Source organism: Saccopteryx leptura, chromosome 11 (assembly GCF_036850995.1).
Source record: "Saccopteryx leptura isolate mSacLep1 chromosome 11, mSacLep1_pri_phased_curated, whole genome shotgun sequence".
Taxonomy (NCBI): domain Eukaryota; kingdom Metazoa; phylum Chordata; class Mammalia; order Chiroptera; family Emballonuridae; genus Saccopteryx; species Saccopteryx leptura.
In genome coordinates this window covers 80,091,619-80,115,605 of record NC_089513.1, presented here as the reverse complement: position 1 = coordinate 80,115,605, position 23,987 = coordinate 80,091,619, and the positions used below count along the sequence as shown (strand labels likewise).

Sequence of the window (23,987 nt, the reverse complement as noted above, 5' to 3'; positions counted from 1 at the left end):
TGGGGGATTCTCTATTTCTCTCATAGTTCCATTCTATGAACAGAAGAAGGCTGGAACATGATTGATAAACCACCAATTTTATGCTGATAGATTGGAGATCACTTCCAGCCCAGACTTCTCTTTTGGGTTCAAGGATATATACAGTTGTCATGGTTATCTCTTTTTGTAGCTTCACAGGCCTCTCAAAAGCAACACATCCCAAAAGGAACGCTCCATCTTTTTTCGTTCCGACCTTGAGCCACCTCCAGGAACTCAAAATTTTGACGGGAGCACCCACATCAGCCTCCTAAAGATTTACTTCTCTAATCTGGCTCTTCATCCCAAACCTGTGGCCCATTTTCTTAGATCAGGTTGTGGAATGAATAATATTTGACCTCAGGTCTGAAGGATGTGTGGAAGTGCGCCCAAAGGGAGACAGGGGGGTCGTGTTCTGGACCTCAACCTCACAGAAGATGAAAGAAGCTGCAGAGAGTTCTGTCTTGCTGAAACGTTGCTTTTTGGAGGGGTAGCAGTGAGAGGTCACAGCAGAGATGCAGTTTAGGGGTGATTATGTAGGTGGGGCTATGTCAGCACTAACCGTTGTGTTTATCTGAGAAGCGAGAAGGACCTGTCCTTCCTCGCACGGCTTGGTTTCATGCTGACCCTCTGCTCCTTGGCACTCAGTGCTCTTCCTTCGGGACATTTGTTTAAATAGGACAACCTCTGCCAAGTCTTCGTTTGGTTTTTCTTTTTCAGTTCAAACATTCGTCATGAAAATTTTTTAAACAGAAAAATGTTGAAAGAATAGGGTGTTATCTGTATACCCACTACCCATATTCAAGTTATTAACATTTGCCATATTATTGTAGTCTTATCATGTAAACATGTCTTTACATAACCAAAATACCATTATCATAACTAAAAAATCTAGCCATCCTTTATAAAAACATCGAATAGCCAGTCCTTGTTTAAAAGTCCCTAATATGTCTTTTGGAGCCAGTTTTTCTAACCAGATCTAAGCAAAGTTCATTCACCGCATTGGTTGTAAAGTTTCTTTAGTCTCCTTTAGTTTACAGTTCTCTCTCAGCTGTTTGTCGTTGTTTTTGTTGTTGTTCTGACATTGACTCTAAAAGGTCCAGGCCAACTGGCTTGTGAAAGAAAAGTCCTACATTCAGGATTTGTCTCCTTGTTTCCTTATGACCACGTTTAATTTATTCTTCTACTCTAACTGGAAATCCAGATGACTGATTCGATCCCTCGGGTGGGTTAGATTAGATTTAGGTTGAACTTCTGGGCTGACTCTATGTACGTACTTGATCCAGTACTTCCCAGGGCTTCCATCTCCCCTTTGTACTGATAGTTAGCAAGAGATCTTGAGTTGACACTTTGACATCAGCAATCGCCTTCTCCTAAGGGCTTTCAGGTCTCTGCTGCCTCTGGCCCGAGTCTATGGTTTTTCTGGGGACAGCAGAGGGTGAGTTCCTAATTCTATCATTTCCCTACGTTTGTCGGAGGGGACTTTTGTCAAACGCGTTGACCCTGTTCCTGCCTTTCTCTGCCCCAGTCTTTCGTCTTTCCTAGGGATTCCCCAGGAGGCTGCACAAGCTTGAGTGCAGGCAAGTGTGTGTGTATGTGTGTGTGTGTGTGTGGGGGGGTAAATAGTGAAAGGCCCCGTGTTTGCATGGCCGTGGACCGTGGGGGTGGAGGTGGAGGTGGGGAAGAACTTGAGGGTCATCATAGCTCTCACGATCGAGCGTGCAAGGGCCTCCCCTCGGACAGATGGCGGAAACCCAGACTCCCAGGCCCCTCCCGGGGGATCCTAACTTGGCAGCTGGACAGGACTGGCCGGGAAGCTGCCGTTTTGGGGGGCGGGGAGAACGCACCGTGGCGATGTCAGGGAGAAACAGAAACAGATGCTTGGAGGGGGGAAAAGGTGACAAATCAAAGGGGCATGGAGGATAAACCTCAGGTGGAAAGGAGATTTCCGATTACTGACTCGAATAGAGAAAATAGAACTCGTAGCAGTTACTACGATAACCATGGCGGACATTCTCAGGGAGGCTAAATAAATCAACCACGAAGGGATTCGAACCCTCAATCTTCTGATCCGAAGTCAGACGCCTTATCCATTAGGCCACGTGGTCCTCCTACTGGCTAACCTATACCAGTAGAGAATGTGTTGGAATGATCGCAAAGCTCTAACCGGCCTAACAGCGAAGTTATTGTGAGCCAAGGTGTTTCCACCGCCTCTAAAACTTTACAGTCTAATTGGGGAAACAGGGGAAACCCAACGGTAAAAAAAAAAAAAAAAAGCTGCCAAGTTACAACCGAGATGATTACCCAGGTTAAGGAGAGGTGATAAGAGCAACGGCATCTTGTAATCCGGAAATCCGATTGGGGTGTGACAGTGGATTTGTCACCCCCAGCCCAGGCTCAGGAACTGTCAGCAGGAGCTCCACCTGGAAACTGCCTGCTGGGAGCCGAATTCTCCAGTTGCCCCATCTCCACCCCCTCCCTCATCCCCCGACACCTCACACTGGGACTGCATTTGGAGATAAGGCTTTGAAAAAGGTAAGTGAAGTGAAATGAGGTCACACAGGTGGGCCCTGATATCCAAGATGACTGGTGTCCTTATAAGAAGAGATTAGGACCCAGACACAGGGAGAGGAAAGACCACGTGAAGACACAGGCAGCCATACCTGCACACCTGTTGACAAGGCTGATCTTGGGCTTCTCGCCTGCAGAAGCGTCAGAAAATAAGCCACCCATTCCAGGGACTTAGTGGTGGCAGCCCCTAGCAAACTGACACGCCTGCCCCTGCCCCGTCCTGGAAGAAGACTTCAAGTTCACTTTCTCAAGAGAACTAAATATCGGGTCTCTAAGCTGGGCCAGAGATTCTCAAGCCATTTCCCTGGAGGGCTTGTCTAAATACAGGCTGCTGCCCCGTCTCCCCACCTCCCCCCTTACTTTCTGATCCAGTAGGACCAAGTGTGGCGGGATTGGCATTAGTGACAAGTTCTCAGTTGATACCGATGCTCCAGGTCTCCATGGGAAAACCACTGCGGGAAGATCTCTCACGGGGCTAGTGAAAAAGTTAAGATCTCAGCCAATACGAGCGATTGGCACGTGTTCACGGCGGAGACCAGAAGGCCCAGGGTCTCCGACTGGCTTCAGAGGATCAGCAGCCGGCTGGTCCTGCGCGGAGCAGGCGGGTGGTGACGAGGCCTGCAGCGCAGGGCAGTGGAGGAGAAGAGAAAACTATTGATGTCCTACTTGAGAAGAGAAGGGAAAAGCTCTTCTCTTGGTGTCTGCATAGGACAAGGGTCACAAGTCTGACCTCAGATCAGAAGATCACAGGGTCACATCACGTCAGGGTCAACAGCAGCTGTCTTTTTTTTGGGGGGGGGGGGGGGGGGAGACAGGAAAACTTGGGACGTCCAAGGCAGAGCTGAGGTACAGAGAACAGATAATCAGCTTTTATCAGGGTTTGGGTGGGATGTCTTTGTGATTCCACTTTTGCCTGCCGCTGGAATTCTGCAGCAGGGGACGAATTCGGCCTCTTTTTTTTGCAACCTTCATTAACTGAGAGATTTAATTTCAACACTGTCCTCTTTGCCACCAGGTAATGCACAGTCTTCTGGTTCCCGCTTGTCCTCTGGTGCTTCTCTTCCCATCCGTGAGCTGCCCGCCACCATCCCCTGCAACGTTATCTGCCACTCTGCGCTCTCTGCTTCCTGACAGTCCCTTCGCCTGTCTCCCTAGGACAATCGCTACGTTCTTCTCAGAGGCATTCCCACCCCTGTTCCCCCAGAGCCGGGAGCCTGGAGCCTGGAGCCTGGAGCCACCCTGATTCCTCTTCACTTCCCAATCCACTTAGGGATTCTGCTGAGCTGTCGTTCCTAAAACGTTGTATCCCATTTTATCCTCTTCTCCTGGTGACGTGACCACAACGGCCTCCTTCCATCACGCTCTCTAGCTCTTCTCTGTCGCCTCCTGCTTAGTTAGGTCAGGGTCCTCATTCACTTGCTTGTAAACGCAAATCGCAAATCTTATCCTGACGTTCCCCTACTTGTAACCGAACAACCAAGTGTGCTGATTAAACCTTCTGCCATTTGGGCCTTCCTTTCCATTTCTCAAATGCGTGTCTCCCCTTCCGAGGACAGAGCTTCGTTCCACCCCCTCTCCTCAGTAGGGAACGCTCGTCGTCCTTGTCTCCGCGCTGGATTCACTCATCTTCCGGTGGTCAACCTAAACAAAATGCCAGTTCCTCCAGGTAGCCTTTCTTCCATCTTTAGACAAGGCGCCCCTGTTGTATGCTCCGGAGCTTTCCTTCCAGACACCTATCATTCCCACTAACTAACCATCTACACTCCTGCAATGGGCTGTTGAGAAAGTTCATTCGAATATGGGGACCTATAGAACGGAGGTCTTTCCAGTGGTCTGGCCGAACCCTGCAGCAAATTATATATATATAATTATATATATAAATTATATAAATACATATGCTAAAAAACTTAGCTTTTAGTTAAAATTATTAACTTAGCCCTTCTAAGAGTTATAGCAAGTTTCAGATAAGAACATGAAGGTGTACTTTGCTTAAAATAATAAAAAAAAATGTAGCCTGTTAAACACAAGATGTATAGTCCTGCATTTATTTATTTATTTTTTTATTCTTAAGGTAACATCACTGCCTCACAATCGCAAGATGTCTCGCAGAACTCTGTAAGCAGGAAAGATGGTGTGGCCACAGTCTGGACGACCCTGCACAGGACACGGCCAAGAGCTAAATAAATCAGATTAAGAAAATTGCTGAGGCTTGTGCAAGAACTGATCAACAAGCACAGTTCAAAACCCTGAACCCCTTACTCATATACAGCTATATTTGCCTTTAACCCCCTCCTCCCATTGTAGCCATCACGATGTTCCAGTGTTTAGGTGATAGCTTCCCGTTTTACTGATGTGGTGTCCTGCAGTAAAGCTACTCTAATTCCTCCAGTGCAATGCTGCATGTTCAGTGTTTGGCTCTGCTGTGGGCCGGTTACAGCCATCAGAGAAAGCTGACACCGGTTGCAGCCCTTCCACGCAGTCATTGTTATTGGTGCAGGTATCATAACGTAACATAACATAACATAACATAACATAACATAACATAACATAACATAACATAACATAACATAACATAAAACATAGCGTAAGGTAACATAACATAATGTAACATAACATAACAACATAAAACATAGAGTAACGTAACAACATAACGTAACAACATAACAGAAAACGTAATATAACATAACGTAACATAACATAAAACATAACATAAGGTTACATAACATAACATAACATAAAACATAACATAAGGTAACGTAACATAACATAACATAATGTAACATAACATAACATAAAACGTAATATAACATAACATAAGGTAACATAACATAACATAATGTAACATAACATAACATAACAACATAAAACATAATGTAATGTAACATAATGTAATATAACATAAAACATAATATAACATAACATAACATAACAACATAAAACATAACGTAACGTAACATAACATAATGTAACATAAAACATAACATTAGGTAATGTAACACAACACAACTCCTGTTGGATTTAGGTTCAGGGCTCCTTCAAATCCACGGCCTCTTTAAAGCTCAAATTCTCCTCACCCAACTACCCACTAGGGCTCAAAACAGAACATTCTTACCCTCACTGTGAGGTTGTAGTTAATTTGCTTGCTATTTTTACTCTTAATGGCTTCCTGGTCTTCACTTTGATATGTAGCAAAAAGTTTAACTTTGCAGGAATGTCAGGGAAAGCTTGCACTGGGCAGGGACCTGACCATTAGGGGAGTTTAGATCACAATAGTTGTTTGTGAAAGCCTAGCCACAGACTCAGAAACACCAGGTCCCAGCTGTTCCTGGGAGATTCCTGACCTCTTGACTGCCTTCAGAATTTACCAAGGACAGCGGAAAGGACCACGCTGATTAAGCCTGTGCTACATCAAAAAGGAACTTGTGTTTCTGTAGCAGAATTCTCCTCCTTCTGCTCATGGTCAAGTTAGTGACCAAGGCCACAAACACGAATATGCTAATCTGAGCATGTCCAGGTGCAGGCAACCCCATGTCAGCAAATGCTTGCAATAGTAACCCAAGATCCAATGCTCCCTCCTGCAGCTCCGGGCTAACACCCTTTGGTGGTCTCAGCCCACTTGCTTCCAGGCATTTTTTAATAGAAACGTTCCTTGTGGAACATACTAGTCTCCTGTTTTCGGTTTGTCCCACGGTTTCTGCCTTCCAATAACCTAGTGATGTTGTTGTAAAGAATGTTTTCAATTTTCAGTTCGTAGACATCAGTCCAGTTGTTAGTCACAATGATGGCTTTCTTGTTATCCTCAAAAACAGTCCTTTGGGACACTATGCTGCTTTAGACCCAGTCTAACAGTTACTTTGCTCAATTTGAACATCACAAAAGTTTGAGATGTAAAACGTGCAAGGCACCTCTGGGATGGCAGCTCTGGCTTCATTTTAGTTTCACTTTTTATTTTATTTTTTAAAAATTGATTTTATTGGGGTTGATTGATACTGGTTAACATAACTATACAGGTTTCAGGTGCTCAATTCTACAACACATCTCTGTACACGATATTTTGTGTTTACCACGCCCGCCAAGTTCTGGCTCCATTTAAAAATGGTTACGTTATTATGATTATGATTATTTTTATTATAAATGTAAGTCTCTCTTACAAAAAAGGTAACTTTTACTTGTTCTTCTGTGTCTGCTGTTTCTAAAAAATAATCATCCTAAAATAATCCTTATGTCAGAGGGGCTTATTCTGGGGTGGCGAATTCTGCTGCCCTTCATGTGTTACTCTTCAAGAGTTACCAGTTTCCCTGGGTCTCTCCCATGTGTACAGGACCCATGCATGTTACTTCTGCTTGTTTTTCTTCTGTTCCTCTGCCTTTTGTTACAGGGGTTCCAACCAGGAATTTAGAATGGTAGAGGGAATTTTTTTTTTCCTTTCCTAGACCCACTTCTCCATCAGAAAGGAAGATGAGAGTTGCTTTCAGGGAACGGGATTTATGACAACTGAGTTCTTTTGGAAGGCTCTGCTCTTAGATAGATAATGGATTTCAGAAACTCAAATACCTTTAGCTCAAAATAAATCTTTTTTTTTTTTTTTTTGGCTTTAGCAGCTTATTTTAAATCCTTTTAACATGATAAGGACACTGATGAAAATGAATGAGATTTAAGAAAGCAGGGAGAGGAGAAATTCACGGTTGTCACTTTATAAGGACATATAAGGACGCTTTCTCACGGCTAGCATTGGTGGTTCAGTGGTAGAATTCTCGCCTGCCACGCGGGAGGCCCGGGTTCGATTCCCGGCCAATGCATCGTTCATCTTTTTTTCCCCCTCATTGCGGAGGTAGGTGCCACCCCGAACAATCAAAAAGTAGCTCTGTATCCGGAGAGGGCTGAGCTGAGAAAGACCAAAAACTAACCTTCGTTTTGCAGTTTCACCTTTATAAATCGGGCCAATTAGCACGCGTTTGGTTTTCCAGTGACCTGAAACGTCATGCTGTCTTTCATTCTTCGAGTAAACTGTCATCCGAGGACTGGACTGTTCCGGAGGCGAGTTCTAGCCACTAGTATTCGACGGTGGGGTGTAGCCACGTAGGGACATCAGTACACTTCTTCCATTCTTAGAGACAGCCGTACAAACAGAGCCATCAATCACTTTAAAGAAGAAGAGAAAAAAAAATGCCAAGGTTTATTCCTTGAATCTTAGTTAAAACAGAGCATGTCGTGTGGTAGCAGAGTGGCGCAGCGGAAGCGTGCTGGGCCCATAACCCAGAGGTCGATGGATCGAAACCATCCTCTGCTAGCTGTGTTTTCCTTTTTCTGATAAAAATTCAGATTTTAGAGAATGGGGTTGAGCCCGGTGTATTTCAGGTAAGGTCTGCAGACCAGTTCTGCAGGGTACTGTTTCCCGTCTCTTAACTGCGGCAAATGCTATTATTCATGACTCTGGCGATTCTTTGTGACTCAGAATCTCAGATTTGGGGACCGGGACACCTACCTGTTCGAGATCGGAACGTGTACGTCATGGTCAGATTGTTGTAATTTCTAATATCAGCTGTAAGTGACAGCTCGGTCTTCCAAATCTTGTTTTTACCACGATGACAGACATTCCAGAACTGTTGTTGCCGAGCGGAAAGCCCCGTATGTAGCAGGGAAGGTGGTATTCCTCATGGGAATTTATCGAGAGGTTTGCCGGGTCTCGTAGTCGTGGCCGAGTGGTTAAGGCGATGGACTTGAAATCCATTGGGGTCTCCCCGCGCAGGTTCGAATCCTGCCGACTACGCAGTTGCGTTTTCTTTCCCGGTACATCATCTGTTGTATCAATTCTTGAAACTGAAACACACACTAGAACAATGCAACAGTTTTCTTGGTTCTTGTTCGATTTTCTCCATAAAATCGGAAGCAGGTAGTTGTCCCTTAATGGAACAGTCGGTTGAGAAAAACCTTTGACGTCCCCACGCCTCCCTCCGGACTCCACACTGGCCGCCCTCGTCCCTCCTCCATTCATTGAGCCCGAGTCCCAGGAGATCCTGGTACATTAAATTATCCCCTGGATGCCTAACGAAGTCCTCACATTTCACATGCCGGACCTTAGTTCTGAGTTCGGGTACCACCAGTTTTCTGACACCCCCTCGTTCTTAAGAAGTGCGTGGGAGCCCAGGTCTTCGTGTGTATCTTGGAGCCTCTGCTGTCGGTGATAATGCAGATTTATTTATTTTATTTTACTTTATTTAGCGAGAGAGACAGAGAGAGACAGAGAGAGGGACAGATAGGGACAAACAGGAAGGGAGAGAGATGAGAAGCATCAAGTCTTCCTGGCAGCACCTTAGTTGTTCATTGATTGCTTTTTCATCTGTGCCTTGACCGATGGGCTGCAGGCGAGCCAGTGACCCCTTGCTCAAGCCAGCGACACAGCAGATGTTCTATATCGATGACTGTTTTAAGATAAAAATGTAATCCACCAAATAGAATGATAAGTTCTGGAATATTTATAGGCCAGATAGTAAAAGAGCGTGGCCCCATGGTGTAATGGTTAGCACTCTGGACTTTGAATCCAGCGATCCGAGTTCAAATCTCGGTGGGACCTACGACCGTTATGTTTTTCCGCGGGCTTCTCTCCCCTATGGGTGCTATGCACGTAACCTTCCCAAGCTCTGTTTCTTCTCCCTAGTAGTATCAAAATTCTCTACTCTTTTCTCCAAGGACACAAAGGTAATAAATAGCACACTTTTCAGAAGAAAGTAGACTATTACCTTTGAGTCCTTGGAGAATACTCCCTCTTTCTCTTGACATCTATTCTTGTTTGGTTCCGAAGAAGTCAGATCCTGTTAAGTTACTTGCATGCTCAGGGTCTTAAAGATTCATATATTAGAGGCCCCTCTCACAAGTTTTGTCTTCTCTGAAGCCTCCTCAAAGGGTAGCGGCCTGGTGCAAGAATATGCCTACACAACATTTACAGGAGAAAGCGCCTCACATAAGGACCCCGTGGTTAGCACGCTGGATTCTGAATCCAGCAAATCGAGTTTAAATCTCCTTGGGACTTCAGCAACATCCTGGTGATTTTCCTCTGTGGGTCTGAATCACCAGCTCACCTTCGAGGTGTACACATCTGGCTGCACCTGCTGCCCATGACTTCCATATCAAGAACCAACTCATCATAAAGCCACTGGCCACAAGGAAATGGCCTTGAAGTCAAGGGCTAATCCCCCTTACACGTGATGTCCCCTTTTGCCCAGAGTCGCTCAGATCCGGATAATTGAGAGTTTATGTTTACAGTTCCCAACTCAGGCCCTTATTTCTCTGGGGCCATTTGAAGGAGTCTTACCAGCTTCTAAACACTAACACCTTGCTGAAGAATTCCTGCCATACAAGGGCACTGCTGCCCTGAACATCTCAGAGCCTCCACTGTTCCACCCATTAGAGGCTCTGTTCAAACTCCTTACGCTAATGCGTTGCCTGCATCATTTTGAAAACAAACAGATTTGTTGGAAGTACACATCAGTCTTTCTGGTGGAGATTCAACCCCAAGGTCCTCACGATGTAATGGCTAACACCAGGACTTCACATCTCAGTGGGCTGGTCTCTGGTTTGGTGACCTTGTCAAGTTTTTCCAAACTAAGAATACACTGGTCTGTACGGACGTTCTTTTAGACTTGAATTTCCTTCTCCCATTAACATTCAGTGCCTTGCTTTTTCCTCTGGTTGCCAAAAATTGCTAGGCCATGGGATTCGTTTGTTGAACACAAAGTCTTACAGAACATGGAGCATCAGACAAGATCATTCTCTGATCGTACGTAATGAGAGAAGACAGAAACAACAAACACGACCAACAACAAAACATTTCATAATCTCATGATGTCTAAGGACAGATAATAAAAGAAGGTTGTTGTCCAAATCACAATACCAAACCTCTTGTTTCAACTAATTTGAGAGATTGCTAGTTTCATAGCTTCAGCTTCATTATATATTCTTACCTTTGTCTAGATAAAATTTATTAAGAAACAACAACCACAGAACCAGCCAGTCCCCACCATTCTGACAGTGTCTAACTCAGAACAAAGCCTGGTTTTCTTGCAGCCTCCTGCAAATCACCCAACATAAGACAAATGCTACAACACAGAGATATAATTGCTATATAACATCGTGTAAGTTTAAGATGTACAAAGTGTTGATTTGATATGTTTATATATTGCAATGTGATTGCCACAGTAGCATCCATCACTTCACATAATTATTATTTCTTTTTTTTTTTGTGGTGGGAACATTTAAAATCTAGTCTCTTATGACCTTTGAAGTATATAACACAGTATTGTTGATGATAACCTGTTTGCTGTGCATTAGATCTCCCAAACATATTCATTTTTGGCAGCAGATTTTCTTTTCTTCGACATCCCTCCCAACACCCCACCCCCAAGCAAGCCCATTATAACCAGTATTATGCTCTCCGTTTCTGAGAGTTTGGCTTTTTCAGACTCCACATTTCTGTTTGGAAGTGTATTTTGTCATTTTGACTCAGGTCCACATCTTCACCCCGCTCCTTCCTCCTGGGGCCTCAGAAACATCATTTTCATTAACGAATGACTTATAGTAAAATACTCGACATTTCAGGACAGAATTCTGTTGACGAAAGAAATCTAATATGTATGGGAGAGCTCCACCACAGGTGACGAGGTGGCCGAGTGGTTAAGGCGATGGACTGCTAATCCATTGTGCTCTGCACGCGTGGGTTCGAATCCCATCCTCGTCGATCTGTTGCTCTGGGCCTATCCCTGCCTGTTAAGGACTGTTTTAGCGCTTCGCGACCTGGGTAATAGAGTTGGCAGTCAAAGAAACAGGCCGCAGGCACGCTGGGTCGCTCAGTCAGAACCCCCTGGCTGGGGGCACAATGATAATGACCCTCGCGGTTGCAGGTACTTTAGGTGATTCTAGGGTGGCTGTTGGTTTTGAGAACAACACCCTTCCTTCTCTCTGCTCACTGCCCCTACCGACCGACTGGGTCTCAGAACCTCTGACTTGGCAGTTTTAGTCATACGTTCAAGGCCCTTTCTGGACATCTTATCACACCCTTCCCTTCCAATTTCCCCGCCAAACTCTAGTTTGTTTGCCCCTAGGAGTAGAAACTGTCCACATGCGGTGCTTTTGCTTCTGTCATTCCTTCTGCCAGGAGTGTCTCTGATCCCTTCTGGCAAAATCATTTGTTTTCAAGACCCAGATCAAATGTCCTTCCCTGGGATGTCTGAGCACCGTTACTTGTCCCACCACCCCCTCCCCACTTTACCTTCCTTGAGGATAACGTTCTAAGGTTCTGTATTGTCTTGTTATATCCTATTTCTCCAACCTTGCCCTCTGTAATCATTCAACTGACAGTTGTAAAACAAACACTTAAAGGCATAGTGTGTGTGTGTGTGTGTGTGTGTGTGTGTGTGTGTGTGTGTGTGTGTGTGTGTGGCTGGGTGGGTGGGTGGGGGGTGGATTTGAAACATCATGCAGGCAGAACAGACCCAGGGTAGGTGTCTCTCTTTTTAATACATGTTAAAAAAAATGATTTTAAATGTGCCAATCTCTTGTATTGTCCCAAAGTAGGGAGGTAGCTCTGGGACAATTCTGTCTCTGTCTCTCATCTCTTTCAAACCCAAATGGTCTGTTTTTGTTTCTAAAAGACTAAAGATGAAAGGAAAAAGGAATACATTACATAGAAAAAAAGCCACGCCTTTTAAAAAAAATTTTATTTCAGAGCCTCTTTGTTCTCTCTGTACAATTTGGACTTCACAGATGACTACAGGAAACTAGTCAGACAGGAGCGCTAGGCAAGAGCTTGGGAAAAGGAAGAGGCCATCGCTACATTGCTTTGACCTAGCAAAAGTCCCCCTGGCTTCCATATTTGAACCAATGTTTCGATCTGAAATCAAACACCACGTTTCACCATGAAGTCAACGGTTGGAAATCATCTTTTCTTCACCCCACTTTATTATTAAATTCAGTCACTTAGGCACACAAATACGTGTTTGTATTATTTTGTGCAGCTGTCTTCAGTCTTCCTATTTACCTGCATGCTATGTAAGCAACTTGGGCTTTTTAAATGACTTTGACATTTCTGTTCTGTAATTTTGATAGGTTGGGAAAGAAGCTGTTCTCATTCGCTTGCTGGCAACATAACCAAAGGAAGAAAGGAAGATGGAAAAGGAGAAGACTGAAAAACAGTAACAGAGACTCCACAGCAGCCAGAAGTTCGAAGGACATGTGGACTCAGACTAGAAGCAAAATGTGAACAAGAGATGCGGCCTTGGTAAGGTGACCAGCTTTTTTACAATGAAAAGGAGGACAAAAATAAATTGAAGAAAACAACATCGTAAATAAAAGAAACATTTTATTCATTGCAACAATAATACACCATAATATGATAAATGCATAATAAAAACATTTGTAATATTTTATATTGTAATTATGCTTTCATGCCTATTAATTTTTTAATAATAATTGTAAGGAAAAAGTACTCATTTAGATACAAATACGCCACGTCACATGCAATGGATCGACTCTGCATCTATCGAATACGGACATTTACAGATTAGTCTTCCAATATCAAAAAGGAAACCTGTAGGAGGACACTTTTCGAGGGAGGATGGAACTTACAAAAGGACTGTCCTCCCTAAAGGAGGACGATTGGTCACCTTAGGCCTTGGCAAAGCATCAGGTTTCGCACTGCGTGGAGAGACAGCTGTTGGAGAAAGCTCGGTTGACAGATCCGAATTCGCTTTTCCCATTGACTCAGGACGAGACAAGCCTGAGAAAAAAGAAACTCAGGCGCTCAAAATCCAGAACTGGGGAGAACTCGAGAGCCCTCAATGTATTAGATGGTCTTATTTTAGGTGATTTTCAGCTTCCCCTCATCTCAGACACTGGTTCTCCCAGGGTTTTCTTAAATGACCTTTTAAAGTACAGCCAGGAGAAGGAAAAGAATAGAAAAATGTATGTGACAGATGATGCCTGATCCTTAAATAAGATCGAACAATTAATTTTTTGCAGGATAAAACATTCAGGTCTTTTGGGAAAGCGTAGAAGCTAAAGCTAACCACGAAGGGATTCGAACCCTCAATCTTCTGATCCGAAGTCAGACGCCTTATCCGTTAGGCCACGTGGTCTTAGAGGACAATAGCACGCTGTAATATTTAGAAAGTGCACTAATCTTTCAGCCTGATCCCAAATCCTACAACAAAGGCTACGGCACCGGCGCTTTTCGTCTTTAGAAAGATGGAAACTCTAGATTCTGTGGGGTCATTTAGGGCCACAGAGTCCGGATTGGGGAAGGGTTGAAACTGACAATCACATCGGTTCTGGAGCATACGGGGACAGTATGAAATGTCATTTAATCTACCAAGCCTGAGCAGAAAAATGGGAGTTTATGGCACCTAAGAGATGCGAACAAGGAATAGTTTTAAAATAAGTGAACTCATTGATTCTTCCCTATTAATACTCACCCACATTTACTGTTTGTTAAGTGATTGGGACAGCTGTCTAGAGTTGTCATGGAAACCGCACCCCGAAAGCTTCTTACTACAATATCAGGCAGCATCAGCACGACTGTCCCTGTCGCCCGCCTACATGGGTACCTGCCACTTCCCTCTTCCCGTGCTCTTCTGGTACTTTCTTTGATTATTATAATGTGACATTGGAGGACTTCTTACACTATATCCGTTTGAAGAAGAGAATGCTATTCTTGGCGTTTCTCAGGGGCTTAGAGAGAGAGAGGCCCAGGGTAGTTACTATTAGTTGAGACTTCCATATATTCATAAATAAAAAGAACTATTGTAGGTAACACAATTTTTGACTGTTAACAGTATTTAAATTTAATAGACAAACCTACACAAAACGTGTTTTAATACAATTCTACGGACAAGACATTTATGGAATTTATAATACTCTGTAAAGTGCTTAGTCCAATAAAATAGTATAGATTTAAAAATGTATTTGGGATGGATTCTTTCAAGCTTGTCAGAGCGTCTCTATGACTTCACGCACCTCGTTTGAAGATAATGGTAGCACTGTACACAGAAGGCATTTCCTTAATTTTCTTAAATCCCAGACTCTGGGAGCATTAGCCCTACTCGCTCATTTGTCCTGGTTTTTCTTGTTTTCTTATTGTGAAACTAAACTGCCGATTTTGAACTAAGGGAAAATAAAAGTTACACAGCTAGCAGAGGATGGTTTCGATCCATCGACCTCTGGGTTATGGGCCCAGCACGCTTCCGCTGCGCCACTCTGCTAGTTCCTGACAGAGGTCGCCAAACAACACTCTTAGCTCTTTCTGGAAGCGATTTACGGATAATCATTCCTAAAAGTAGTTCGCGGAAGAATGTGTATTCATCTAGTATTTCAATACCTCCACCGACTGTTACAAGTTCCCGATCCTCTTTGAAATAATTGTCGCTACCGGAATCAAAGAGAAGAGAAAACCAGGAACTGAGAAATAAACATCCAAACACGTACGGTCATTTCCTGGGCGCAGAAGGGAGACTGGCTAGATATTTAAATGAGAATTATAGGTTTTAAACACACAGGGGAGAAAAGGAAAACACGACAGGAAAGGACCCGGGTTTCCGTGGCGGGCGAGTTCCCATCGCGGACTCGTCTTCGGGAACACCCTTTGGGTCGGATTTCCCTGGTTTAGAGTGAAGAAGGGGTAGGACAGTGTTTAGATTCCTGAGGGGTTGGGGGTAGGGCTGTGGGTGGGGGTGGCGTTTGGCTGGGAAGGTTTTGCTGCTGAAATAGGAGGGTCCAAAGCGCCTAAATCCCTGGGCCGAGGGACCCTCGTTCATACGAAGGTGTGACTGTCTTCAACCTTCATATGGTAATCAGTGAAAGATGTGTGAACGAAGCTCACCTCACAGGGCGATCTGACCACAAACCCCAGACTGGGCACGGCCTGGTGAGGAGCCCCATCCCAATCCTATAACGAGAGCCCCGTCCACTGTCCTGGAACATCTAGGTTAACACACCCTTGAAACAACGGGAGGAATCCCCCTGTTCAACACTCAGAGCATAACCACCCTCCCGGGAGCACCCGGTCACGTAAACTTCCCCGCACCCTGCTAGCTCCTGCCTCTGCGTAATCCTCCCTGGTTGCAAGTGTGTAACAGACACTACGAAACACTCCTTCTCCGGAGCATTGAGATCTGACTCCTCGCCTGTCGTCAGGTGGGCTCAAAGAAACCCATAAAGTTCTCTGCAGGTTTCCACCTTCTAAACCGGACAAGTGTTAAGTTTCTTCTGTTTTAAAGTAGTTAAAATCGTTCCGAATATCCTCATCCGGGGACCCAGGACTTGCCGCGAGACCAGGGAGAGGCGGGAACTCAGGTCGCGGTGACGTCACCCGGTGCCGGGCCGCGGGGGTGGGGGGTGGGTGGGTCCTACAGCCGGCGGGAATTTCTGAGGGCCTGTTGTTCTCAATTAGGTCCGCAATCCGCTTATATAAACGGACTGCCTTCTCTAACCAACCTGTTCGGTTTTTGTCTGAACGCTGTTGTCATGTCTGGTCGCGGCAAAGGCGGGAAGGGTCTCGGCAAAGGGGGCGCCAAGCGCCACCGTAAAGTCCTGCGCGACAACATCCAGGGCATCACCAAGCCCGCCATCCGGCGCCTGGCCCGGCGCGGCGGCGTCAAGCGCATCTCCGGGCTCATCTACGAGGAGACCCGCGGGGTGCTCAAGGTGTTCCTGGAGAACGTGATCCGGGACGCCGTCACCTACACGGAGCACGCCAAGCGCAAGACGGTCACGGCCATGGACGTGGTCTACGCGCTCAAGCGCCAGGGCCGCACTCTCTACGGCTTCGGCGGCTAAGTCTGAACTCAATGCTCTTACTGCAGTCAATCCAAAGGCCCTTTTCAGGGCCGCCCACTTTTTTTCTTGGGAAGAGCTGCGCGGCTTACGTCTGGGGTGAGAGGAGGATATCTGTGACTTCCTCATTCTCAACTATGTTATCTTTTCTGGTTTCTTGCGTGCCTTTGGGAAGGGTCGTGGTTGGTGGGATGCAGTGTCCAGTATGGCGGCGCCTGGAAGCTCCACCGAACTCGTGCTCCATTTTGGCTTGGGCAGGGGTTCACTGAACGTAACAAACCAGGAGGCTGAGGATGCAGCATTCCGCCCACAGAGACCCAGGCCGACTAAAACAGGAATTCGCCGCAAGTTATGTTGGGCTAAGGAAAGGTCTTCACGCTTTGTGGAGTCACTCCCAACCCCCACCCCTTTCTCGCACACACGTCAGGCTCACCGCGTTGTTAACCCGCCAAATGCAGTGGCTCGGATTTAGATACAACTAAAGTGGGCCTTGCTGATGTCCACGCTCTGACCGGGGTCTCTCCTTATGTCTGAGGCCAAGCAGTTGGCAACTAAACAATAACCAGATTTAAGGAGTCAGTGTTCTAACTCGGGTGTCTTTTCACTTTCTCTAAACCTGCAGGGCTTCACTTTGCTGCTCCCAGCGCACCGCCCCGGACGCTGTCTGTGCGCTCGCTCGGGCTTCGGAGCGACCTCTCCGGCTTCCAGGGCTGAGTCGCCTATTTTCAGCAACTATCACCATCTCTTCTACACAAACGGCCTGTTTCCAGGCCACCCACGCATTTCCGGAAAGATGGGCATATTTTGCTTTGTCACATGAGCAGTTAAAAGCTTTCTATTCTCCAACTGGAGTTTCAAGCTCTGGGTTTGATTTCTCAGGCTTTGAGAGTGGATGGTTTGCTTTGCGACAATCGTGTAATGAGTAGATTCTTGCGTGGACATGAATTTCAAGTGTCAGGTAGCCGCTAAGAAGCTCGTGTGGTGTCGTCTCGCTCCCTATGAACTTTCTCCTCTCAGTTCTTGAGGACTAGGAATGGGAAGAAGTGTGTGCACGGCTCCCCAATACCAGGGAGAAGTCGGGTTACACAGCCAGACAGGTGGCAGGAGTCCCTCCCTTATCCCGCCTGTGTTCCCTCGCTCAAAATGGCGGAAGGGAAGGACAAAGCCCGCGAGGCGCGCGCGTGTGTGTGTGTGTGTGTGTGTGTGTGTGTGTGTGGTGGCGAGTTTGTGAGCAGTGGTTACGTGCGTGTGTGTGTGTGTGTGTGTGTGTAAGCCCGCGAGGCGTGTCTGTGTGTGTGTGTGTGCGTGTGTGTGCGTGTGTGTGTGTTTGGGGTGGCGAGTTTGTGAGCAGTGGTTCCGGGGCAGAAGCCCACTGGCTGGCGTGTGCGCTGCTGTTCCCTGCCCACTGTTAGGTTCAAGGAAGTGTGCTGTGGCTGCCAGAGTCTAACTCTTAGAAAAACAGGAACAGGGAAGTGCTGACAAGGTCCCTGTGAGGCGGAGAACAAAGAGATCAGCACAGAGTTGGGCAAACATCCTGCATTCTATTGGTTAGAGACCCTTATCAGAAGTTTATGTTTGAAATTCTCCACTGAGCTAAACCCTTCCCCTGTTGCTATGCTGAGTGCGACCTCCCTAGCGAATAGTTAACCGCCACATCTGCTTCTGTAAATGCTTGCTCACTTAGGATATATAAGGACCTAGTTGTAAGCGCCAGGCACGACTCTCGTTTGCAGACCCTGTGGGTATGGTGTCTTCGGACACCTTCGTCCCTGCGCAGGTTAAACTTGGCCAATAAAGTAAGATCTAAACCCCTGAAAGTCTCCGACGTTTGTTCTCGCGCTTGGTGGATGTAACATTTTGGGGGCTCGTCCCGGGATCTCCCTCGGTGGAATTTCGGTTCGGAGACCGGATGGGCAGCTGAGCTAAGTAAGTATTTACTGAGGATCCTCTTTTGGTTTGGTTTTTGGGTTCCCCGGAGCAAACAACCCTGAGGTAGTAGGTGGGACGCTGCCGGTAACCTACCCAGGACTTTCAGAGGCGGGACGCCGCTCTCTGAAGTTTGGTTTCGCTAACATTAGAAGTGACCGGTCACGTTAGGGTTCTTATTTGTCTGCGCCGCGCCGCGTTTGGTTTCAGTTTATATGCCAATTTCGTGTGTGCGAAAGACTGTTGTCTGCTGCCCTGTTGGTCTGTGTTGTCTGTTTTCTTTATCCATTTTCTTTATCCTCCCTTTTTATTCCCCCTAGATTTGCTCAGGATGGGCCAGCAGGAATCTGTGCCCGGCTCTCCACTTGACTGCCTGCTGAAGAACTTCTCTGATTTCCAGAGGCGGGCCCGGGAATACGGGGGCCCAACGCCTGACCCCGAATTTTTCCGAACCTTAAGTCAGTTAGAGTGGCCCACCTTTAATGTAGGATGGCCCACAGAGGGTACCTTTGACCTTCCGACTTTATTTGCTGTCCGAGCCACCGTCTATAGGGTTCCCCACCCGGACCAATATCTATACATAGACGTTTGGGTAAATATAGCTGCCGACCGGCCCAGATACATTAGGAAGTGTTTGAAGGGAAACCAGCGAGGCAGACGGGCAGTTTGCCTCCCCACGGGAGAAAAGGAGGTCAAGGAAAAGGAAAAGGGGGAAGCCCACGCCCCGAAACAGCCTCGTAGTCAGCCTAGGCTTGACCCAGTCTTGCCCGAACCACCGGTGAATGCGCCTCCACCTTACACGCGTGGAGAGGAACCAGATTCCTTGCGTCAGGATGCGCGCGGGCTCCCGAGCCCACCCCACACCCGTGGAGGGGAATTCTATGGTGAGGGAGTTTTGCCACCGGCGGGAGGCACCGCCATTTTGCCTCCCCGAGAGGCACCCTCGGCATCAGATGCTCCACCACGGGCACCTTCCCGCCTTGTTTATGAGCCCATCTCCACCCGTGACTTATATAATTGGAAACTTCAGAATCCCCCGTTCTCTGAGAAACCCCAAGGGCTGATCTCCCTCCTCGAAGCCATATTCAGAACTCATCAGCCCACCTGGGATGACTGTCAACAGTTTCTGCAAATTCTCTTCACTTCTGAAGAGAGAGACAGGATAATGCGGGAGGCCGCAAAGGCGGTCCTGGGGGAGGAGGGAGAGACTATGGCCGGGAGAAGGGAGGTAGAAGACATACTCCCTTCTCAGCCCCCGGCCTGGGACCCTAATACTACCGGGGGAAGGGTCGCGCTCCTCCAGTATCGCGGGGCTCTGCTGAGGGGGCTCAGGGCAGCTGCCAGAAAACCTACCAACTTCAGTAAGGTTAGTGAAGTCATCCAGGGAAGAGAGGAGTCCCCAGCAGCCTTCCTAGAAAGACTCATGGAGGCTTATAGAGTATATACCCCTCTAGATCCTGAGGCAGAAGAGAACAGGAGACTAGTAAATATAGCCTTTGTGACTCAGGCCTTTCCAGATATTAGAAAAAAGCTTCAGAAGATAGAAGGATTTGAAGGAGAAAATAGAAGCAGGCTATTAGAGATAGCCCAGAAGGTGTACGTCAATAGGTATGATCTGGAGGTTCTCATGGCGAAGGCTATCAAACTGAGTGCTGCCCAGATACCTCCTCCCAAAGGGAAAGGGGGACAGCAAAAGGGCCAGGGTCGGCGAATAGCCAAAGATCAATGTGCCTATTGTAAGGAGAAAGGGCACTGGAAGAGAGAGTGTCCAAAGTTGAAGTGATAGATACGTGTATTCCAAACTGCCCTCTTGATGTTCCGCTTATCTGTCAGACCTCACCCTTACTGGACTATTGACCCTGAGACAGAGGAATTCCAAAAAGCTGACAACCCACCCCAAGGAGGGGCTCCGGACACACCAGGACTTTTGATTCAGCACCCACATGCTTGAAGCCCCCCAAGGAGGAGCATTCCAGACATACCAGGACTTTTGCCTCAGTATCCCCTTAGGCTCTCCCAAACACTATATAACTCGCCCCTAGTCTGTAACCGGTGCTCTTCTCCCCCAGGAGGAGTGCCCGGCAGGGTTCCTTTCTTCCTTTCAATAAAGCCTGTTACTCTGGTCTTTCGGACTCCCATGGATTCCAACATGAAGGCTCACAGCCAAGGGCCAAAACAGGGCCCAGAGGTCTTGCTCCAAACCTTAGACTGACGGGGCCAGGGCTCCATTCCCGTCAGCTCCCAGGAGCCCATGGTCACCTTAACAGTCGAAGGAAAGCCAATAGACTTCCTAGTCGATACAGGAGCCACCTACTCAGTCCTAAAGCAACCACAGGGGCAAATTCAGAAGGCAACTATCAAAATAGTAGGGGCAACGGGCAAAGCAGAAGCCTATCCATAGGCTACCGCAAGAATTACTAACTTCGGCTGAGGCACCATTACCCACTCCTTCCTAGTTATTCCAGACTGCCCTTGCCCACTACTTGGAAGGGACTTCTTGCAGAAACTTCAGGCCACCATTACCTTCCGAAGGGAGGAGAGCCCTACGCGGGACGAGGAGGCGAATGTCAGCTTGGAGATAACTGTCCCACTGTCTGAGGAATACTTACTTGCCACTTTCCAAAGAGGTGAGGAGGGAGCAGGGGTTCTGGATGCCCTGCGTGCCAGGGTACCTGAAGTTTGGGCGTAGACCAACCCACCAGGTTTGGCCACCCACCAACCGCCTGTCCTAGTGCAGCTGCTGAGCACTGCTAGCCCGGTTAGGATCAGGCAATACCCGGTCCCAGCCCGATCCAGATGGGGCATTGCATGGCACTCATACTCCGAGAATGCCAATCAGCCTGGAACACCCCGTTACTCCCCGTCCAAAAGCCGGGGACCCATGACTACCGCCTGGTGCAGGACTTGCGGGAGGTGAATGCATGGGTAGAGACTATTCATCCCACGGTGCCTGTTGGGGTCAGCGGATACCCCGAGGAGCTGTAAAAGGAACAGCTTGCCTAAGTGAAACTTGGCTGTTTACTTGCCTGCAGTTCAAGCCTCATTACGCCCTGAGGTCAGTATGCCCTGAGGTGATTCACAGAAGCATACCTGCAGGTAGTTCTCACTGCCTGTTTGTGCAGGATACTCCTCTCTATGAATAGGCTTTGTCTTTTCAGCTTTCATGAAATCACATCCTCATTCCTCAGCTTGCTATTCTCATGTATTTTCCCCTATATAATCTGTAACCTGTCTGTAATAAAATGAGACTTGATCAGAATCCTGTCTTGTCTCCATTCTTTGTGCCTCTTGCCTCGTAGAATCCTCACTCCCCACTTAGAGTCTCCGTTGCTCGACCTGCGGGACGGGTCAGGTGGCGCCCAACGCGGGGCTCGAAGATAGGGGATCCAGTGAAGGACGTCGCATCGGGTGCACCCAAATCTGGACATTTCTCGGGAGCCTGCTGGGAAAATCAGAGCCGGTGAGTAAATGCGACGATCATGGGGCAAGAAATAAGTCAGCATGAGTTATTTGTGGAACAGTTAGGACAAGCTTTAAAGGCACGAGGAGTAAAGGTTAAAGTTAAACAGTTATGCAAGTATTTTGATTATATAAAAGATCTTTGTCCCTGGTTTCCTATTGAAGGTACTATTGACCCGAAAAGATGGAAACGAGTAGGTGATGCTATGCAGGATTAGTATAATACTTTCGGACCTGAAAAGGTCCCTGTAACAGCCTTTTCTTATTGGAATCTTATAAATGAATTATTGTCACAAAGACAATCCGATCCTGTAGTAGCTAATGTAGTAGAAAAAGGACAAGCTATTTTACAAGAAGTAAGATCTAATCCCAAAACTCCAGAACTGAAAAAGAATCAGGAAGATCTCATATCCTTAGAGAGTGAAGAAGAAGGGGCCACTGCCCTTCCCCCTAAGGCTAAATGTAAAAAATTAGATAAGAAAAAGAAAACTGAAATCTCAAAAATTTATCCAAAATTAACTGAATTAGAAGTAGATAAAGAAAATTCTAATGAATCTAGTACAAATGAGGAAGATCAAAGTGAGGAGGAGTCGTCTAAAGCAGACCCTGGGGAAGTTGATTGGGATGAGATAGCAGAACAAGCAGCTAAATATCACAATGATGATTATCGGCCACCTCCTTACACAGCACCACGGCCTTCGGCTCCCAGTGCTTTCCCTATCATAGATCCTCAAAAGCAGTTGAAAGATAAAATAGAATATTTAAAAGAACAGATTAAATTAGAAAAAGAACATCAGGACTTAATAAATCAGCTTGAAAGACTTAAAACTGGAAAGCCTCCTTCTACCAACTAGAATCATCCTCCCACTAAGGGAAATGAGAGACAAAGGCCTCTTAATTCTCCTTCTGCTCCTCTTGTGTCAATAACTGAGGGACCAGAGGCATATCCGGTCACTGAAACTACTGATGCTCAAGGACAAGCTTGGAGGCATCATGCAGGTTTTGATTTTAAAGTTATTAAAGAGTTAAAGCTTGCCGTAGCTCAATATGGAGCTACAGCCCCTTACACAATGGCTATTTCAGAATCAATAGCAGAACATTGGCTTACTCCCAGTGACTGGCAAACATTAGCTCGTGCCACTTTAGCAGGCGGCGATTATCTACTGTGGAAATCAGAATATGTAGAAGTTTGCAGAGACACAGCTAGAAGAAATGCTCAGGCCAATAATGGTTGGACTTTTGATATGTTAATAGGAGAAGGAAATTTTGCTATTAGTGATAATCAAATGCAATATGATCCTGGGTTGTTTGCTCAAATACAGTCCGCAGGCACTAGAGCATGGAGGAAACTCCCTACTAAAGGAGACATGAGCGCCTCTCTGACTAGTATCAAACAAGGTCCTGATGAACCTTTTGCTGATTTTGTGCATAGACTGATTACAGCAGCTAGTAGAATCTTTGGCAGCGCTGATGCTGGGACTGACTTTGTAAAACAACTTGCATTTGAGAATGCTAACGCTGCTTGTCAGGCCGCCATAAGACCCTATAAGAAAAAGACTGATTTAAGTGGATATATCCGCCTGTGTTCGGATATAGGCTCAGCCTATCAGCAAGGATTAGCCGTGGCTGCAGCATTACAAGGTTTCACAGTTAAACAGTTTTTAGCACAACAGGGAAATAATAAGTGCTACAATTGTGGTGAGACAGGGCATTTTGCTAGAAACTGTAAGGGCAAGAAAGACTTCATCTAAAGGCAAACAAACTCCTGGGTTATGTCCTCGCTGCAAGCGTGTGGGTATCACTGGGCAAATGAATGTAAGTCCAAAACAGATGCCCAAGGCAATCCACTGCCTCAGATTCAGGGAAACGGGAAGCGGGGCCAGCCCCAGGCCCCGAAAAACAAGCAAATCTATGGGGCAATGAGTTTTGTCCCTCCAACCCACAACAATCCATTTCAGACCTCTGCAGAGCCACGCCAGGGAGCGCAGGATTGGATCTCTGTTCCTCCATCTACACAGTGTTAACCCCGGAGATGGGGGTGCAAGTTCTCCCTACTGGGATTTATAGGCCTCTGCCTGAAAACACATTTGGACTCATTATAGGACGAAGTAGTGTCACCCTACAAGGTTTACAAGTCTTCCCAGGGGTAATTGACAATGATTATATTGGAGAAATCAAAGTTATGGTTGCCTCTC

General features: G+C 46.5%; 2 protein-coding genes and 8 non-coding genes across 12 annotated transcripts in view; 6 read left to right on the top strand and 4 right to left on the bottom strand.

Annotated features, from left to right (window-relative positions):
- Positions 1–2,050: 2,050 nt before the first annotated feature.
- TRNAR-UCG (transfer RNA arginine (anticodon UCG)) lies at positions 2,051–2,123 on the bottom strand. The gene has a single exon. It is a non-coding gene; the product is annotated as a tRNA-Arg (tRNA).
- A 5,191-nt stretch (positions 2,124–7,314) lies between these two features.
- Positions 7,315–7,385, top strand: TRNAG-GCC (transfer RNA glycine (anticodon GCC)). The gene has a single exon. It is a non-coding gene; the product is annotated as a tRNA-Gly (tRNA).
- A 419-nt stretch (positions 7,386–7,804) lies between these two features.
- Positions 7,805–7,876, top strand: TRNAM-CAU (transfer RNA methionine (anticodon CAU)). Its single transcript has one exon. It is a non-coding gene; the product is annotated as a tRNA-Met (tRNA).
- Positions 7,877–8,274: 398 nt separating this feature from the next.
- TRNAS-UGA (transfer RNA serine (anticodon UGA)) lies at positions 8,275–8,356 on the top strand. The gene has a single exon. It is a non-coding gene; the product is annotated as a tRNA-Ser (tRNA).
- Positions 8,357–9,088: 732 nt separating this feature from the next.
- Positions 9,089–9,160, top strand: TRNAQ-UUG (transfer RNA glutamine (anticodon UUG)). Its single transcript has one exon. It is a non-coding gene; the product is annotated as a tRNA-Gln (tRNA).
- Positions 9,161–11,238: 2,078 nt separating this feature from the next.
- On the top strand, positions 11,239–11,320 carry TRNAS-GCU (transfer RNA serine (anticodon GCU)). The gene has a single exon. It is a non-coding gene; the product is annotated as a tRNA-Ser (tRNA).
- Positions 11,321–13,642: 2,322 nt separating this feature from the next.
- Positions 13,643–13,715, bottom strand: TRNAR-UCG (transfer RNA arginine (anticodon UCG)). Its single transcript has one exon. It is a non-coding gene; the product is annotated as a tRNA-Arg (tRNA).
- A 1,050-nt stretch (positions 13,716–14,765) lies between these two features.
- On the bottom strand, positions 14,766–14,837 carry TRNAM-CAU (transfer RNA methionine (anticodon CAU)). Its single transcript has one exon. It is a non-coding gene; the product is annotated as a tRNA-Met (tRNA).
- Positions 14,838–16,083: 1,246 nt separating this feature from the next.
- The window catches only part of LOC136382976 (histone H4), a 13,473-nt gene continuing 5,569 nt past the window's right edge, over positions 16,084–23,987 (top strand). Inside the window, exons 1-4 of one of the 3 annotated variants that reach the window (XM_066352392.1) lie at positions 16,084–16,506; positions 17,030–17,580; positions 17,689–18,333; positions 18,654–20,202. In XM_066352392.1, the coding sequence (XP_066208489.1) occupies positions 16,099–16,410 (312 nt within the window). In that variant the 5' untranslated portion in view covers positions 16,084–16,098 and the 3' untranslated portion in view covers positions 16,411–16,506; positions 17,030–17,580; positions 17,689–18,333; positions 18,654–20,202. Of the gene's footprint in view, positions 16,507–16,538; positions 17,581–17,688; positions 18,334–18,653; positions 21,794–23,987 lie in introns of those variants that run through there. The other 2 variants (XR_010747357.1, XR_010747356.1) reach the window with 2 other exon arrangements.
- LOC136382975 (histone H2B type 1-C/E/F/G/I) overlaps positions 20,333–23,987 on the bottom strand; it is a 23,872-nt gene continuing 20,217 nt past the window's right edge. The window contains exon 2 of the mRNA XM_066352391.1: positions 20,333–21,775. The gene's annotated coding sequence lies outside the window, so the exon portion shown is untranslated. The remainder of the gene's footprint in view (positions 21,776–23,987) is intronic.